This window comes from Equus przewalskii, chromosome 3 (assembly GCF_037783145.1).
Source record: "Equus przewalskii isolate Varuska chromosome 3, EquPr2, whole genome shotgun sequence".
NCBI classification, from domain to species: domain Eukaryota; kingdom Metazoa; phylum Chordata; class Mammalia; order Perissodactyla; family Equidae; genus Equus; species Equus przewalskii.
The window spans coordinates 45197010-45215878 of NC_091833.1; the positions used below are offsets into that span (position 1 = coordinate 45197010).

General features: G+C 34.1%; 1 protein-coding gene across 1 annotated transcript in view; it reads right to left on the bottom strand.

Annotated features, from left to right (window-relative positions):
• GRID2 (glutamate ionotropic receptor delta type subunit 2) overlaps positions 1-18869 on the bottom strand; it is a 1375518-nt gene that overhangs the window by 534634 nt on the left and 822015 nt on the right. Inside the window, exons 5-6 of the mRNA XM_070612619.1 lie at positions 14864-14917; positions 6808-6981 (exon numbers count right to left, since the gene is read on the bottom strand). Coding sequence (XP_070468720.1) covers positions 6808-6981; positions 14864-14917 — 228 coding nt within the window. The remainder of the gene's footprint in view (positions 1-6807; positions 6982-14863; positions 14918-18869) is intronic.

Sequence of the window (18869 nt, forward strand, 5' to 3'; positions counted from 1 at the left end):
TAGATAGCTGGTTTACTGGGTTATTTATTAAGCAGAAGTTTTCTTTTTCCATTTCCTTGGCAATTTTGCCACTGAGAAAGAAGTCTTGTCTGATTGTATGCCTCAATTGCTTTTTCAGCTTATTTAGGTGTGAAAGAGAAGATAAAAATTAGAAGTTTCGATCGCAGCAAGGCTGTTAGTATCAGACCTTAGAAAATCACTGGCCCTTATTTCTTTCTGAGGAGGTAAAGATCTAAGAGCTTCTGATTGGAAGGGCAAACTGAATAATACATTTCTGAATATGTCAAGTTTTTGCATTCTGGTTATTCAGACGGAGATATCAACTCGGTCCTACATGGAAGATGAGTGTCAGAGACGCAGAAAAAGGAAGCAGCCATCTGTGTGTACGCGTGTGTCTATGGGGATTCAGTAATGAGAAAATGAGAGGAAACAGCATCATTCATAAATATTACAATGGTCAAGGATCTATACAAAATTATCTAGGTATATACACGTGTTGTAATTCATTAACAAGACAAACACCGTAAACTGTTAACTGTTTGTGGACATGTGTTTATATTAACACTTTCTTCTAAGGTTACCGTGTTATCTTCTTTCTGTATAGATTGAAAAATGAATTATAGAAATGTTTGCCAAGATCTATTGCACTCTTAGACTCAACTCTTGCCAGAACTACTATCCTTACTGTTACTTACCCTGTGTTTATTTTTCAAAGAAATTAGAAATATTTAGAAAATATAAACAACCAGAGGTAGCTAAAGCCAATAAAAGCTGTTAAATGTTATATTATTCCCTCTCTGAAGGAAAAAAATCTAACATAAAATAGAAAATGAGAAATCAACATAGCTCTGAAAATTAAATACATCTTAAAACATTTACATTTTTCTCAGATTTTTTAAGTGTCTTGTTATCATAGTTTTCCCTGAAAACAAAGAAGACAGTCTGTTGCTTGCCCTTTGGTTATAATTAATCATGAAAGAAACTTATGAGATTGTCTGCCCACATCAAAGAAAGGTATTAAGCTTCAGCTATTAGGGTAATGAGAGTTTGATGCTATGAACAACTAATACTAAGTGCTTCCTAACAGAGCCTTGTGAGTTTTCTTTCATTGCTAGGTAAATCTTTAATCATTTGTGTTGGTTAAGCATTATTTTATGTGTATAATACTTATGGGAGATAGGCTTTCTTTGGAGAGACATTGAACACTCTTATGCGCTATGTGTAATACCAGTTTGCTCTTTATGAGGAAATATTAGGGCAGGCTATTCTCACCCTCAGTCCCCTGCCCCTCCCGCTGCCAGATAATTACTAGAGAGACTGGCAGGTTTGGCTGAAACCTGCCATGAATGGAGAGAGAGACTTGAAGTTAAAAGTAGTCGACGAATCAAAATTCAGTCTGATTTAGATTATGAAAACCCAAAAGGAAACATGAAGGATGAGTGGGCCGTACTAAAAAATCCAGGACAGATATTTTGATGATTTCTCAATAATCTGCAACAATCTGGCCTTTCCTAACCTCTCCTGGTTCCACTGCCTCAAACTTGCTTGCTCTTACCTCTCTCACTTTATGTTGCTTCTCCCTCTGACTGATTGCTTTAAATGTGTAGATAAGATCGTTGTGGTGGCATCTTTTGATGTCTCTTTATCTTTCTCCAACTAGTTAACTTCTTCTAATATTCAATTCATAGGTGAATCCTACCCTGACAAATTCTCAGGGCCCTCCCCTTCCCTGTCTATCTGGGCACTCCTCTTCTCATCTCCCATGACAGTCAGTGCAGACCTCTGTGGAAGCAGCTCACAATGCTATGATTTTTTTTCATCTGACTTTCACACTAGAATATGAGTTCCTATTCGACATATTATACATATTTGTCCCCTTTGTACTTTTGTTTCCCTTATTTTTTATTTCCCCTTGACTTAACCTAGAGCCTAGACATATTTGGTTTTTGGTAGATAGTTGTCAAATAAGACAAAGGAAAAAAGTCAAGTGTAACATCAGGTAGGTTTAACAGTAGTTGAGACGTGAGAAACCTGGCAACTTGGTTCCTTCCAAACCTGACACTTCTGTGACCCAGTCTGTTTTGCATACCTTGAGGCCTGTACTTTGAGCATCCATGCTAGTCTTAAAGGTGAGTGCTTTGTATTCTATAAGTGACAGATGTTTCAACAAATGACTGCCTCTCCTCATTTGCCCACATTCCAAACTGTGGGATCATAAGGGGATGGTGACACTCTCTGAGCTTCCTATTACTCCACCTATTACTTCTTTCTCAGGCAAGTGCCTGTTCTCTTTTGAGGTTCATTATCTTTCACACCCCACACTATATAGCCTCTTTCTGCCTTCATCCACTGACCTCTGGGTCACTCTTTATTCAAGCGGTTTTTGACCCCTTCCTCACAATGATCCCAAACTATCTCCCAGAATCTACAATTGCAACACAGATGATCTTCACTTCTACTCTGGCCACAACCAACCCACATGACTCTTTACTGGACACAAACACCTCCTCTAACATCTTAAACTACTGTATCCTGCCATCTGACCAATCTTTTCTCTCTACCTTACCATCACTACACTTGCTTTCTGACTTCACTGAACCACCAGCACCCACCTCCTCTACGTGACGACCTTCCAATATTCGACACCATCTATCACTTGCCCTGAAGCATCCTCTTTCCTTCAGTTGTTCATTATCTGGAGTAATTTCTAGGCTGCTCATCATCTCAGTGTTCTTCCTCTGTCCTTCTCTTATTTTTCAATGTTTCTGTTAAAAGCTTAGTTCTCAGAACTGACGCATTATTGCAGAGGTGATCTGACTAGCAGAATGTAGCATAAGGACTTATCTCTCTTGATCTTAGCAAAATACTTCTGACATAGAGACCAAGATTGCATTAGAATGGCTCAGAGCAAATACGACTTGTGCTATGCTCACACCAAATTTGCTTCATCTTAATCACCTTAAACAGCTGTCAAACCAGCTCTCATCCATCTAGGCTTCCTGTAATTCACTTTGAACCTATACTTTGTTTCTGTGAAATTTAAAATTTTAGGCTTATTATTTAGAGAAGATTAATAATTTGGATCTTGATTATGTAAGACAACATAAGCTTTCTCTCCTAGCTTTATGTCATTTACAAATCTGATGGGCATACTTTATTCATTTTCATTTGTGTAGTGATGAACATTTTGAAAATATTAAGTCCAAGGACAGAATCTTTGGATGACCATAGAGTTCCTTGGACTCCAAATGTAGAATATTTATCAGTGTGGATGAATACTCCTATAGTTCCAGATTTCTCAAACTGAGAGTAAAAGAAGCCCCGTGGTAAGCTGCAGACACCAGATGTCCTCAAAGATACAGAATGTATCTGAGCCATATTCTAGGCATACCAATTTGGCTTGAAGATTTGGAGAAAAAAATGAAGCAATTTAACTGGTACATTATTTGAAATATTTTTAATTTTAAGGAAACTCATATGTTATAACTTTGGAAGAAAATAATGAGACTTTAACATATTTTGAAGTTTTTTTTAAATCTTAAGCCAGAGTGTTGACTGTCTTCTGTTCTTACGAACGTTTTGGTGAAATGTTTGAATGACATGAATCTATCTTGACTTTTTAATGTCTTCCCATAAGGATTTCATGAGAAAATTTTTCTAACGCTACATAAAAGTCAACATACAATAAACAGATTTATAGTGTTCTCCCAATCTAAAAAAATTATTAAATAGGATCTAGTTTGGCAGTGCTTGTTCTTAAGGGAGTCCTATTGTCTTATTCGAAGTGCCCCAAACCATATATTTAATAGTATATTCTACAGTTTATCTAAATATTAATTTTTAGTATATTAAACTCTGATTGTTAGAATCTTTTCTCTTTCCTTTTGAAAACTGGGACAATACACCAATGTCTGGTACTCAGGTCCTCTTCCCAAGTATTTCTCTAGTATTTCTAAATTGTAATATTGTGACCATATCTGCTGGTTTGTTTACTGCTCTGAGCAATTATTTTTCAGGCCTCATTTTAAAGCAGTAAGGCATACACTCACCATCTCCAAAACCCTGCTCTTTCTAAACCAGTGGTTTATTTTTTTAATGACTTTTATTCTAACCTTTCCCATTTGAAGACACTTTTTCTTAAATGGAAAAAACAGAAGCAAAAGGATTTGAATGTTTCTATTTTCTCTCCATTAGCGGCCAAGTTAACATTAGTTTCGCCAATCAGTAAAAGTCTTACTTCCTTCTTGCTTCATATATTGCTAAAAACTCTCTTTCTAGCTAACAGGTTTATTTCACATTTATTTTGCCCCTTCAGAGAATCCTGGATTTTAGTCTTCCTGGCACTAATTTAAAGATTTAGGAAATTTGTTTTTTGTTCTTTCTACATCTTACTTCACTTTGTGGGTACATTAAAATATATAACCACCCAGAAATCTCCACACAGGCGATTTTATAGTTGGGGTTTCTATGTTTAGAGCTCACTTGAGTCATATTTTTATTTTCTCTGAGGTTTTTTTTTTAATTGTACCCAACTGATAAGATGTGAGTCTGTCTGAGATCATATTCACCTGTATTTGTTTTCATGGACTCCATATCCAGAGAGTTACTTTTCTTGGGGGCCTCTCAGAACCCTCTACTCCCAAATGTTCGGTGAGTATTTTTCTTGTTGCTTTCTTTAACTTCAGTGAGAGAAAATTTTCACCAAGGCAAGCTTCTATATCAAATGCTGTGTTTTAGTGGAACATTTTAAATTCAAGAGCCCTGCATTTAGACTCAATTATATAAATCTTCACATATAAAAGTTTCTGTCAGTTTTCCTTTTATATATTAAACATTTAGTCAAATTCTATTGCATAAAATAGAGAAGTTAATATGGAATAAATCCTCAAAGAAAAAGTAATTGCCCTGTTTTCTTCCATGTGTGGGCCTGAGGGGAGTAAGCAGACGATATGGGCTGGGGGGGTGTGCTTCCTGTACGTCCTTAATTCTTCAGATAGGTCTGGGAATTAAAGATAAATAACATATTTGCTCCCTGATTTCAAGGACCTCATTAATTGAATTGGAAGGATTATGCTTTTAGGTGAATGTGCTTTAAAATACTGTGTAGCGACTTTCTGCTTTCCCAGTTTCTACATTTCCTGCTGCTTCTTTTGACTGGAACAGCCTTGAATCTCTCATAATTTTCTAAATGCAAGTCCTTCCATGTTTTTCTCTATCTAAAATTCTATCATTTTCACATCAATTATACTCATGCTCAATTAATATGAAAAGATGGGTCATTATAATAAGATTGGCAATAAAAATTAAACAGGCCTCGTTTAGGGTTCAGAGTGGCTTGCTTTGACCATTGCCTTTTCCTTAACTACATTCAAATCCAGAAATATCCACAAAGGTGCACAGCACTGTGGGAGGTATGACAGGGGAAGTAAGGACAGGTGATTACTTTATGTGATTTTATGATGCCAGGTTCTGGAGGGAACCTATTCTAAAAGAGCTTAAACAAGAACAGAAAGTTCTATGGGCAATGATCCTGGAGCCAGCTGCCTGGCAAATACATACTGCCCGTTACAATGGTAATAAGATGAAGAAATGGTTCGATAAATGGTTACTCATCTAAAACAAAATTCAAAGCTGACTAAAGATGGGGAGGCTGTGGAGTTATCTTTCAAAAGAAGTAGTTTGCAAAATCACTTTATTTATATAGTATTGTTAAGGATAAGCTAGTTCTCCTACTAGTTATATTTTCACACTGTTCAAAATGAACATCTCTAAGTACTAAAACTTTTTTGATATAAATCATTTTAAAAGAATAGGTTTCTAAAATATATCCTATGTTTTTTTGATCTTTGTTGATATCTCAAGGTTATTGTTTAAATATTAACTAATATGCTAGCAGTACACTACAGTGATACCCTTAGGCACTGTTTTATGACACAGAGTTGTTTTTATGGGAAAAGGCCTACACTGATAGGATATTTGAATTAGTGTATCAGATTGTTTTCCTTTTTTCCTGTTTCTTGCTTGCTAGAGAGTGCTCCTTATGGCACCCTGCTTGTTGTCGATGTGCCTGCCTTTTGTAACCATCCCCCGCCCCCCCCCCCCCCCCGCTTCAAATTGACATAGTGAGATAGCCAGTGTAAAGAGAAATAAAACAAAAATATCTGATAGGATTTTCCTTAAAAAAAAGAAATAGGCTCCGAGTGAGTATTTAAAAGGCATCCTTACGGGTAAGCTGCAGGGGCTTGGTGTTCTCTGTTTTGCTGCTCAGAGATTTTATTTATTTACTTTCAAATTCTTTGTTGTATTCTGAAAATCAAAGGTTTCAGCTATATCCCATCTGATTTGGTTATGACTGTATAACACTATGCATTTTTGCATTGCTAAATAGTTTTTTGGTGAAGTTCTTCAAATTGGAGACTAATCTTTGAGAAAAACAAATTTCTATGTGCACATTATGCCAGAAAATTCAAGTAAATTTATTAGCTTAATAATTTGGAATTAGGCATTAAGAAGTATTAATCACAAACTCTATCATGGGAAATGCTATGGACCTACTTGCTGAGAAGAAAATATCCTTTATTCATTATATTTTTATTAAACAAGTAGATATTTTGCTACAATGAGGTCAAAAGGATCAAAGACATGAATTCTTAACACTCTCCCCATCAGACTTATTTAACTACTGGAGGAGAATAGTTCAGAAAATGCAAACGTGTATAATTCTGAATCTAATGCAACTCAAAAAGCTCTCTCTACAACCGGCCAACAAAGCAGCTTGACAGAAATACTGCGGCACTTAGAATATACCTCCATATTCTGAGCAAATGGATCCTTTGGATCACACAATGTTGAAGATATTCGGTGGTTGCCACGGAAACATCGCTGACTTATATTCTGGGGGACTGGAAATGTCTGCCGAATGATGGTTAACCTTCCAATTGACCTTCTTACAAGTTCCTGTACGTCCACATCGTTTATTTCCTATAAGATAAAATAGTAGATGGAAGAATAAGAAATGCTTCAATAAAGTAACAGAAACACAAAACTATTAATGAGTTGTCATCTAGAAAAGCTAAGGGATTCTGTTACTGTAATACATTTGCTTAAGGCTTAGCACACATTCACGTGAAAAAAACAATACATGTTCACTAAAATGATCAACTCATTTGTAGGTGCTGTCTGTGCTTTAAATTATATACATTAATGATGAAATAACTCAAATGCAGCAATTGACTTAAATAAACTTTATTAATAATAAGTTTATAATCTATTCTGTTGAACATTTTGGAAAAATATTTGTTGTCTAAACATCAAAAAGGTCACAAAATAAGTGACTATTATACTTTATTATTCATTAATGGATTTCAAGGTACTTTGAGTACCTAGGAAGATAGTCGAAATGTTAAGAGTAACATATATTGTTTTAAGCAATGAAAAATGGTATTCTTAAATAAGGCAAGTAGAGAGAGCAAGAGGGAATATTACTTTTTAACACTTTTCCCAATGATTTCTTAGAACTATCGGTGTACGGAATGGATTAAACAAAGTGCTAACCGCTGAATGTATAAGGATATAACTGTGGCCTTGACATAAAGATGAAAAATTCTGTTGATTAATACAGTGTGAAACAGATGAGTGAATGAAGAATCCTAATGCTCTTTATCCAAATTCATGTTACTTTGCATATGAGTGTTTGCCAAACTCAAAGAAATGAATTTTATGCTTCCTTCTCCCCTGACCTACCAACTCCAGACTTAAATTTTAAGGTTTGGTTAAATCATGGATGTAGAAGTAATAAAAATGAAATAATATTTTTATAACATACATCTGTTCTAACTGGAATTTGTCAGAATAGAAGAGATAGAATAAATCTTCTTTTTAAGGGGGTCTTTACTAAAGCAGTTTGTGCTCATAGAGTCCATTTGGAACCTTTTAAAAGAATAAAGCCTTTGCAATTAACATATTATTGGTTTCCACAGATTCTTATGGCAATAGAAATAAAAGATTTGACACGGGATAAATTTTGGACTATGGTGAACGTTTCTCAGTTTTGATTCAAAGAATTATTGCAGAATAATGAAAGAGTAAAAGACTATTTACAGGTGTAAATTTTCTTCTTTTCCTTACTGGACTAATCACATAGTATTCTTCCTTATAGCATATATTAGCTTTAAAATTCATCCTTTATTTATGATCTTTCTGAAATATAGATTTGCTGAAAATAAAATAACACCTGCCATCAGCTGTATCCAGCATAATATCCTGGATTTCTGGTCGATTAATCCTTAATGCACCATAAAAAATGGCTTTTCTCAGTTTAAAATGCCCTCTTTTTCCTTTAGTCTGTGTCATTTCACTGGCCACCAAAAATTCTGTCCGGCAAAAACAGGTCACTTTTTAATTCTCTGTCATCTACACTCAAAACAGAATTAAACAGTGTCCTGTCAACTCCATTTTAACCTGAACTTTAAGTGGAAATATTTTTAAGTTAATTAATATTGCTATTCAATGTATTTACATTTTTCCAAATTCCATATTGCGCAATTTTCATTTAAAACGCAGTGAAAAATTCTACCGCTTTTCTCATGATATTAACTAAATTTTGTTATACTTGTGGTCTTTTTTTCTTAAGCAATACTAAGATTTATCAACATTTTATCAAACAACACCGTTTCTACTTGCTCCCCCCATGATGAACTGTGAATCAGCACATTAGAATAAAAACTTGCATTAACTAAGTTCCTGCTATATATTAGGCAAAATGCTAAACACTTTAGCAATTATTTCATTTTCTACTAAAAACCACATTCTGGTTCAGAGACTGTTGTTCTCAATCTATAAATAAAGAATCTGGGAGAGTCCAGGCTCTTCATTTAAAATCCTCTTTATTCATACTATGAATTTATAAATGTCATCAAAAGAGATGTTCTCTTGAGTAAGTATGCGAGAAATCCAAATTTCCTTAAAGGAATTATCTAGATTAATATTCATGAATGATAAGAATTAAAACTATAAAGATATATTATTCCAGCATTTAATAGCCTGATGATTCCATAAGGAATGATAAAACCATTGACAAAGCGCCATGTCTTTAAGAAGACTATTTTCAAATCCGTAAAAACGGATGATTACCTTTTATAGGTTCCAAAAGCTGAAGTTCTCAGGTATCTAAGTAACTAAACTATATCTGAGGAAATGTCAGTTTGAATTGAATATATTTTGCCTATTATTATTTGGCGAAGGGAAAATAAAGCAATTTTCTGGGAGGAAAGAATCTGCCATTCTGAAGAAAGCTAACAGTCTGTCTCAAAAAATTCACTTGCAGTTTCAGTTTTGACACCTGATCTCAAAAATAGTTTGATAGTGATATGAAAACGTGATTAGGCAGCTATTTTATATTTACAGAACTTTACGTCTGCATTTCAAAAGGTGCATTCAAGAGTGACAGATGTAATGTTATATAAATGCTGAAAGCCAAGCGAACGCTTAGTCTATGAAGAGAGCTTTTTAAATGAAAAAAAATCCACGAGTGAACTTCTGTATTAAAATATGAAACTATTGTATAATCGATTAGAATCTGTATTGTTCTAATGCTCTGAATTTTAAAGACCTTTAAACCATTTGATCTTTTTAAGTAGTCATGTGAGGAACTAGTTCACCAAACACTCACTCTCCCAAGGCCCCAGTGCTACCAAATGTGCTAATCTCTATAAAGACACACAGAAATTCCTGATTCTTACAGAATTTAAAGAATTTAAATTATAAAATTATTTGTCCATTTTCTAGTCTTTATTTGAATGGTATTTTTATGAAATAGGAATTAATCTTGCAATAAAAAAGGAACAACTATGTTTTAGTGTACCAAATTTTTCTCTATTTTACTTCTGTAGGAGCAAGGCATACAGTGTTTTTTCCCAAAAATAATTTAAATGAATAATCAAAAATTATTAAGACTCGAGTCAATATATCCCAGAAAATATTCATATTCACTTTGCTGTGATAGTTTAATGTAGGGTGAACCCTGAACTGTGTAAGAGCGAAGGAAGAAAAAAGCTTAAATATCTGTTAGGGATACAGCTCCATCCAGAAAGAGCCACTTCCTGGAACAAATCTTTCAGGAGGTTTGTATCACTCCTGAATCTTTGTAGGCTATCAGCTTTAAGCTTAAATTAATAGAATTCCAGGGAAGGAAAGACTCTCAAAATCCATTAGATCAGATGCCAAGCTACACTGTATAGACCATTTCAGAGAAGGGATCCCTTCCTCCTTTTCCCATTCTTTTATCTCAGCATCTAAGGAAGTTCCTGGCTCTTAGTAGGTATTCAAAAGTTGATGATAAATGAAAAACTGAATGAATGAATGGCAAGGTTTCACCAAACTACCTTCTGAACATAGATATCTGAAATTTTAAGTCTAGACACCGTGATGTTTTAATAACTTTAACAATTCTGAATAAAACAGATTTTAGTAATGATATGAAGCCGTGTACCATGTGGTGTGATTTGAAAAGATTATGCTTTTGTTGTTGTTGTTTTTGCTAATATGTTTATATTCTTCATGCTTTAGCAAAGATGATCCTCTGATGCTTCCATAAAGTTTAACATTAATGTGAAATAATTACACAAACATTATGTTGAAATATGGAGCAAAACCAACTGTAGGCTATATACCAGCAGGAAGAGGAGCAGAATGGCAACTTTCTGCTTGACAGATCAGTAGCGAGCAGTCAATTAATCACTAAACTAGGAAAAATGAAAAACATCCATTACACATATAGGCTTTTTTCATCTCAACAACAACATCTTCCCCTTAACTGCAGAAGTCCGCAGTGATTAACATAGAATGTTGACTTAAAATTATTTAAATAAGAAGTCAGGACACCAAAGGTCAGGTTCAGCACTATCAGGGAATAGCAGCGGACATATAGCATTATGCTTCTTGCAGCTCTGAACAGTGTATATCTTCCGATCTGAACTTCTAACTTTTGTAAAACTTAAATAAAGTCCTGAGCCATCTGCTTCAGGACCCTGAAGGGATGACAATACTTATTTGAAAAGGCTGTTCTGAGCTTGATGCACTGATTGCAGGGAGAAGATAAATACCATTACCAGCTACTAACACATGATTGATGACACCATATGAGCTAGCGCAGCCTCTCATTATTACAGCACACTTAATGCAAATGAAAAAAATATATTGTTTTCACATTTCCACATCAATTTGTATCATGATGCATAATGCCAACTTTGATTTATATCCCTCTCTAAAAAACTATTGGTGCAATAAGATTAAATAAATGTTTGCAACCCATTTTAAAATCAGCAACAAAAATAGTAACTACACAAACCAAACTAGACAGATTCATGATTTCCATGTTCAGTCAAAATGGACATTTGCACATTGTTGGGTTTTTTGCTGTCGTTTTTGTTACTTTTGGAGTTTATTAGCTTCCTAGAAAATTTCAGAAATCCATGTTTCTTCTTTCACTGAATCTAGGGTAAATTACAATTAATACATTATAAATTTGTATAAACAAGACTGTAAATGAAGTAAAAGGCAGTGAGTCAAGTTTCCTAAGGCATATTTCCGAGAGAATGTGGTGGCTGAATGGAATCATGTGGAAGTAAGAGTTGTTAAAGAGAAAAACCACAGGCCCAAAATGGCGTCACTTGTGCTAAAGCCCATGATCCCAAACCTAGACTGAACACCTGACCCCACTGCAGTGTCCACCTTCCACAGGAATGCAATCTTAATGGACCACTCTGGAATTTCCTGACTAACATTACTGAGGTAATCTGCATGATGAAACCCATGCTCTTCCCTTCCTCCGAAAGAGGATGCCCCACCCTGAAACTATTGTTTCTTTACTTTTGTTAATACCTTCTTGCCCCACCCTCTTTCTGCTTATAAATGTCTTCCATTTTGTGCAGCTCCTTGGAGTATCTCTACTTGCTAGATGGGATGCTGCCAATTAATAAATGGTAGAATAAAGTCGATTAGATCTTCAGATTTACTTAATTGAATTTTGTTTTTTAACAGAGCGTTGACCACAGATACACTGGACAATGATGGTTTTTCTTAGGGATGAGAATACAGAAAACACGCTTAATCTCTGAGTTTTAACCTAGTTTCTATAAAAATAATAATCCATATGAACAGTGTGGGCTGTGAACATTGCATTTTTCAAAGGCTAAGAGGTACTGACTTGTCCAAAAGAAATGACACCTCTGCTCAAGGACTAGTAAGGAGGCTGTGGGTAGAAAAGAGACAGGGTTTCAGTAATGGTAAAGGTGAAGTTATAAATAGCTATGACAGATTACAGTAGAAAACCCAAGTGTGAAAGAGGAGAAAAGTATTGAGGTCTTCTACACTGTCTTCCATACTTCTAACACGTATTGTTATTTACTGGTTAGATTGCTTTGTGTGGATGTTTTATTTTGCAGAATAGTGGCCCAAATTATGGAACATCCATTTAAAGACTGTATTTGCCCTCCTAACATTTTAAGAAATGAACTTTAATAAGTTCCCCAAAATGAGTCATAATGTTTATGAAAGATACAGCAAAATATAAAACCGCTATTCTTTCTGAGATATTCATCACCACTGAAATACATGCTCGTCTACTCAGTCAGCCTTCCTCTGTGTAACATGAAGGAGTGTTCTCTTCCACACACAAGTCGACACGTAAGCAGTAGACAGATGACCACTGGTGTTCTGGGGAGCTCTACCTGGGTTCATACTTTTAAGATTCAGGTACAGTTTTAGAAGTTAAATTGGATATGTAAAAAAATTAATTCAGGGGTCACTTCTGCAATCTTACCAAAGAATAGAAGGGAATGGGCATTTCCATTTAATGATTATAAGTATTAATTGGTTTGATTGATCTATGTCTCTAAGGGGGAAAGAAATCAGTACTTTTTCTTAACCAGCTCTATTGATGTGAACATGCAAAATGACTCCAGCTTATTTTACATCAGGGAATCTACGTAGTCTGTTCCCCATTATTAAGTGGGTGAGACAAAAATAAGAAATTAGGAGGACTCTCTATTTCAAAAAATAGTAATCTAGAAAATTATTAAACTAAAGACCAAAACTAATAGGATAAAATGCTCCCATAAGATTAAAATTGAGGGAGCAGAAATTTTGAAACTATAATCTATAAGGACAATTAACAAATGAAGGAAAACAAAGCAAAAAAAACCAAACCTTTGCACTGGAAAAGGCTAAGTTTTAAATCCCATTATCACCATTTAATAGGTGTGTAATATTTGGCAAACTGTTTAATTTATTTGGATCTTAGATTCCTTGCAGAAAAAATAGAAATGAAAATATCTAATTTGAAAAGTTATTACGACGGTTTGCAAAGTTTCCCTTTTCCCTTCCCTCTATCCTGCTGTTTAGTCTTTCTAGATGGAAAATTGAGAGATATTAGAAAGTTAGAAGGTATAAAGACTTCATTGCAAAGCAGATCTCACACATACATGTTCCCTGTGGGGATCTCAGAAGAATACATCTTAATTTGACATGAGAAATTACGGTGACAAATCATGTGGACCTAAAGTTTGGCAGATCAAAAACAGGCTTGTAAGATGTTTCCAGTATCTTTACACCAAAGTAAAGAACCATCAATGGGGCTAAAATTCCATCAATGAAGTGTGGTTAGGAGAAACGACTTGAAACTGGGAATCGTTTTTATTTTGCTGTGTGAAGAGAGGCAAATCATTTCCCCTCAATGTACCTCATTCCCTCAATACTTCATAGAATAATGTTTAGTATTCGACAAAATAATGTGTGAGCAAGTGATCTGTGAACTTTAATGTGCTACAATCATTTCTGCAGTACCATTTATTGTCATTTGTCAGGCACTGTGTTAATAAGAGCATTAGATAATATCTCACTTAATTTTTATTATGAACCCGCAAAGTAAACGTTATTACACTTACTATACAAATAAAAGGACTGAGGCACAGGATGATTATACTATATACCATAGTAACACAGCTAACCAATTTTATAGCCAGGATTGAGCCTATCTTGTTGACTGCAAAACCAGAATTCTTACTCAAAATTCTATTTGTCCCTGAGACAAAATGTATTATTCTATAATTCAATATTTAGTGTCTGTTGACAAATAACTCATTATTTTTATTCATAAGTAATAGATACGATTGAATGCCAGGTCTTGTTGAGGACAAACCCGCGTGATCTCATTATTTGTCCATGACTGATGTGCTCATTGTCCTTTTCAACTCTGACAGGCAGGCGCTAATGGAACAACTTAGTTCTCAGGGCTCTCATGTTTCAACATAATTTTAAAATTTTAAAATTTTTAATTTTTACGTATTATCTTTACAAAGATCAAAAACTTTCACAAGGAATTTGACAAGTTGATGGATTTTAAAACAGTAGTATTTCTTTATGAAAAGAAAAAATCCATTCTTATTTATTCATATTCATATGCTGAACTATTTAATCCTTGTGTAAAGGGGGAGTGATATAAAAGTTCTAGAAATAACATTAAAATACAAATGGAACACAAGCACTCCACTGGGAGGAATTCACTTTGCTTACAAAGAAGAACTGTACTTTTCATAAAGATGATCTCCCAAAGCAGGCAGCGTGTGCCAACGGAAAATGCTAGAGGATGCTCAGTGGGGAGGTGTACTGCACTTATTTTATTCATACAAAGCCCTTTATAATTTTTAAAAACTCCTCATTCTATTTTTATTTAACAGCATTCACTCAGTAAACTGGAAGCTTACTTTGTGTTGTTTCCTTTTAGAAATTCAAGGCCATAGGAATGCTGTGACTATACATGTGAAAACAGGACCCAGAACTGACAAAAAGGTCTAGTTGGCTTTACCTCATTTATAATGATCCAGTGACAGTCAAAGGCAACCAAATTAGTCTCCACAACCTAGAATAGAAAACAAACCAGTCATCAGTAAGCATTAGTCACGAAAAACAGACCAAATTTCAAATGGCAAAAAATGAATTAGATGTTAGAAAGGTCTTCGTTATTCAATTGAAGATGGAAAACTGTTAGTAAAACACTGTAGAAGCATTTTTCTTTGATGTATAGATACATTGTAGATTTGCTAACCAAGTTTGAAATTATAATTCATCAAAAGCCTAGGAAAACATAGGTTTCAACTGAAAAAAATAATATAAATAATACTGTATGCCGATTTAACTGAGAGTGGAGTTCAAATCACATTTCCTATTCCAAATAAACTTTTCGGCTTTTTATTATCTACCTAATAAATATCTAAGTACATATCTCTCCACAATCTGGCTCTAACTTAACCTTCTTACCTTCTGATACTTCCCCGTGTGTATGCTTGCTATTGCCTTGACAGAGTAAATTGCTCTATGTTCTGAAAAGTTTTGTGCATGTGTATTCTAAGGAGATCCAATTTTAAAATCATCTGAATGTAAAGAGTAAAAGCAACAAATATTATATTAGCATTAAGGTATGGGTGGGTAATTTCAGTAGCTTTTAGATTGCTAATAACATGAACAGAAATAAAACATGTACAAAGAAAAGCAAATAAGATATTGACAGTAATCTTGGCTGACTAAATTTTGGATTAATTGATTCTAAATGACCCTTCGTTTAGGCGAAAAAAGTTAGCTTTTGTATGAAAGTCTCCAGTCTATCCAATTTTTCATACACATTCTAAGACATGTTCTTATGATGCATGGCACGGGGCATAAAGGCATATAATAGGTGAGACTGTTTTATAAAAGATTATTATGTTATTTTTCACCAATAATACCCAAGGATTGAGTTTTAAATGAAGATGTTTTCTATCAACTAGCAAGGAGTTGTCATAAAGTATACATTGTATTTTGGTGGTTATTCTTTGTTCCATTGAGAAATGCCTACTGAAAGATGAATTGAATCACGATAAATACAACTGGAAAGATATTTCTAATGTGAGTCAATATTTTCTCAAAGTGTATAATTATTTGCAGAATTTTTGTTTTTTTTAAATTTTGGTAAAAATTTTATATAATTTCAGAATACATTGGACTGATCCATATGAGGTATATAGATAATATGTTATCATAGAAGTAAAGGCATATTATCTATTTTTAAGTTACATCATTATCATTTTTTAAAATACATGCATACTCAATTTACATGTGAAACAATGTAGGAAATATGATCCATGGCAGTTTTTGGTTTTAGCTGAAAAAGAAAATCACTTTATACCAGTAATGGCAGCCCTCATTTCCAATTTTATGATTATTTTTCTGTAATCATCTTAGAGACAAATCATCAGTAATTTCTTAGCAATAAAAAGTGTTAGAAGGTAAGTGGGAACTCCATATGAATTTAAAAACACAAAACAGAGACTCAAGTATAAGGAAAGTAGTTCTCTGGATAAAATGGAGAGAAATGGTTATATATGGAAAAAACACATGACTAGAATATGGAAACAGGGAGAATTCAGGGAAAAGAGAAGTGAAAGCCAAGATATAGATTGAAAGCACTGCTGAAGCAATAATGGTAGTAGACAAAGAGATGACTCAGTTTAACTTAAATTGCCCTTGTTTAGATAATCTGTACCATGTGGCCAGAGTAAGAAAAATTCAGGTTGTAAAAACTCTGCATTAACCTGTAGAATTCGTTAAGTGAAAAGCTGACATGCAACAGCATTTATGAAATAAGTGGAAAGTAAGAGTAACTTATTGATAACTTGTCTAGACCATAAAACTTACACATCTTTCACACTCTCTGTCTTGAAATAAACTTTCAGGCGAAAGTATAAAACAGTATAGAGACGTAGAGTCAATCTCGTGTTTATGTAAAAGAGAAAGGCAAATCTGTCATCCAAGGACATGATTCTACTCACTCGACCACCCTCCTTTGCTTAGGGTCAGCAGGGAGTAATCTTCTCTCACTGGTGTCTTTGGTTTTGAGTCATCAGTACTCAAATATGAGTACTCATTTGAGTCATGAGTACTCAAATACAAGACACAGCAGTATAAATTCGAAACAAGGAAAAAATTATTAGCACATGACTGCAGTAAAGAAATAAATCATTTACCACAAAAGCTCAAGTTCATAGAGCAGACCTCATTCCCCTATTTCCTGCTTTAGTACTGTGCTAACCCCGAAAGAAACATGTTATGTTGAGGTGTTATTACATTTTGGGTCTACCTGTTAGAGTAATTTAGCCTATCTTATCGAATGCAATGCATTTTCATTAACCTCAGCTATGCAACCTTTTCTAACCTTAATAAATTTTAACAAACAAACTCATTAGAGTAATTTTAAATTCTCTGACTTTATAAAGGCATGATTTCAAAATCATGAAATATTTGATGACCTTTTCATGAATATTGAATATTCAGAACTTTTTTTAATGACTATTTTTCTTTGGGGAAGAAAAACAAATTATACTAGAAAAGTACTTAAGAATGAAAAGTTAGATATGTCCCTTTCCTTTCATTATATACCAAAATAGATAGGTATACACAACTAAAATCTGTGTATTACTGTGCAACCATGTTATAAGGAAGCTTTGAAACTTTTTTATTGCTATGTTGTACACAGACAGTTAATGCTTCCATTCCCTATCTGAGGAACTGTCCACTGAAAGAGGAATATCATTTCCTTAGGTCTAGGTTAACAACTTCATGCATAACCAAAGCGCTGGCGTGAGTTCTCTTTTTTAAATAATTGAATGTTACTAAAAGTGAGCAATGTGAAAAAGTCACTAATTAAAAAGGTAACTGACATCAGGTAATTGAAGGAGCATTTAGCAAGGGGTATAAAAAGATGACAGAGAGTCCAATAGGGTAGACCCTGGAAACCCAGTAGGCTTTGAGTTCCTTCACTTAAATGACTAGTATAGATACACTAGTACATTATACACATATATATAATAGTAGTACATTTTATATTATATATATATATAATTGAGACAAAATTGCTGTAGAGTTTAAAAAAGATAAAAAGCAACAATAATGCTGTTTTTCCTCATCACATATCAAATTGAGCTAATATATAACGAAAATTTTTAGGAGAGACATATTTACATAAAAAAATAACTTCTCAGCTACTTGTGTAGACAACAAAAGCCAACTAACATGGTAAATCTCAAATCAATTCATCCGGTAATTTATATGTCTTTTAGTAATATTAATCCCTTTCCACTCAATACACTTCAGCTGAAGTAATGCTGGATTGAACTGGTGGCATTACTAACTTGAAGGACTGAATTACTTCTGGATAAAGGACTAAGAAGCTATTGTAAAACATTAGAATTTTTTTAAACCTTATATTTCTTTCCACAGTTATGTTAGAACTCAAAGAGGGAAAATCGTTTCCTTCCCCGTCTTCCTTACCTAAGTAGCACATATCCTATTTCAGCAGTAAACATATTTGGAGCCAATGAAAGGGATTAAGCAACTTGAAATTTTCTTTTTGTTGACAGTGGGAATCTATTTTATATCTAAGTACATCATTGTTAGAGTTGTTTGGTCTCATTCTGAAGATTTTTATAAATGTCTAGCGAGTTGGTAAACACTAATTCTACTTTTTAATGCAAAATTTCAAAAATTTTTAGATTGCTACGAAATATTTGAAGGTCCTAAAAAAAATATATATTTTGTTGCCATAATGATAACAAACACTGCCCAAAAGATCACATTATGCTTGGGCTATCAAAAGAAAGTAGCAAGTCAGTAAGAAAAAACCATCCTTGGGGACTCTAGTGTGTGGTTATCAAAATAACAGAAAGAAAGAAAGTGTGGATTTTCCTTGGTAATCTGTTTCTCTCTCCCTCTTCTCCCATGCTTCTCTCTTACCGTTATATGTGTGTACATTAATAATGTCAACAAAGCATGGTGCTTGA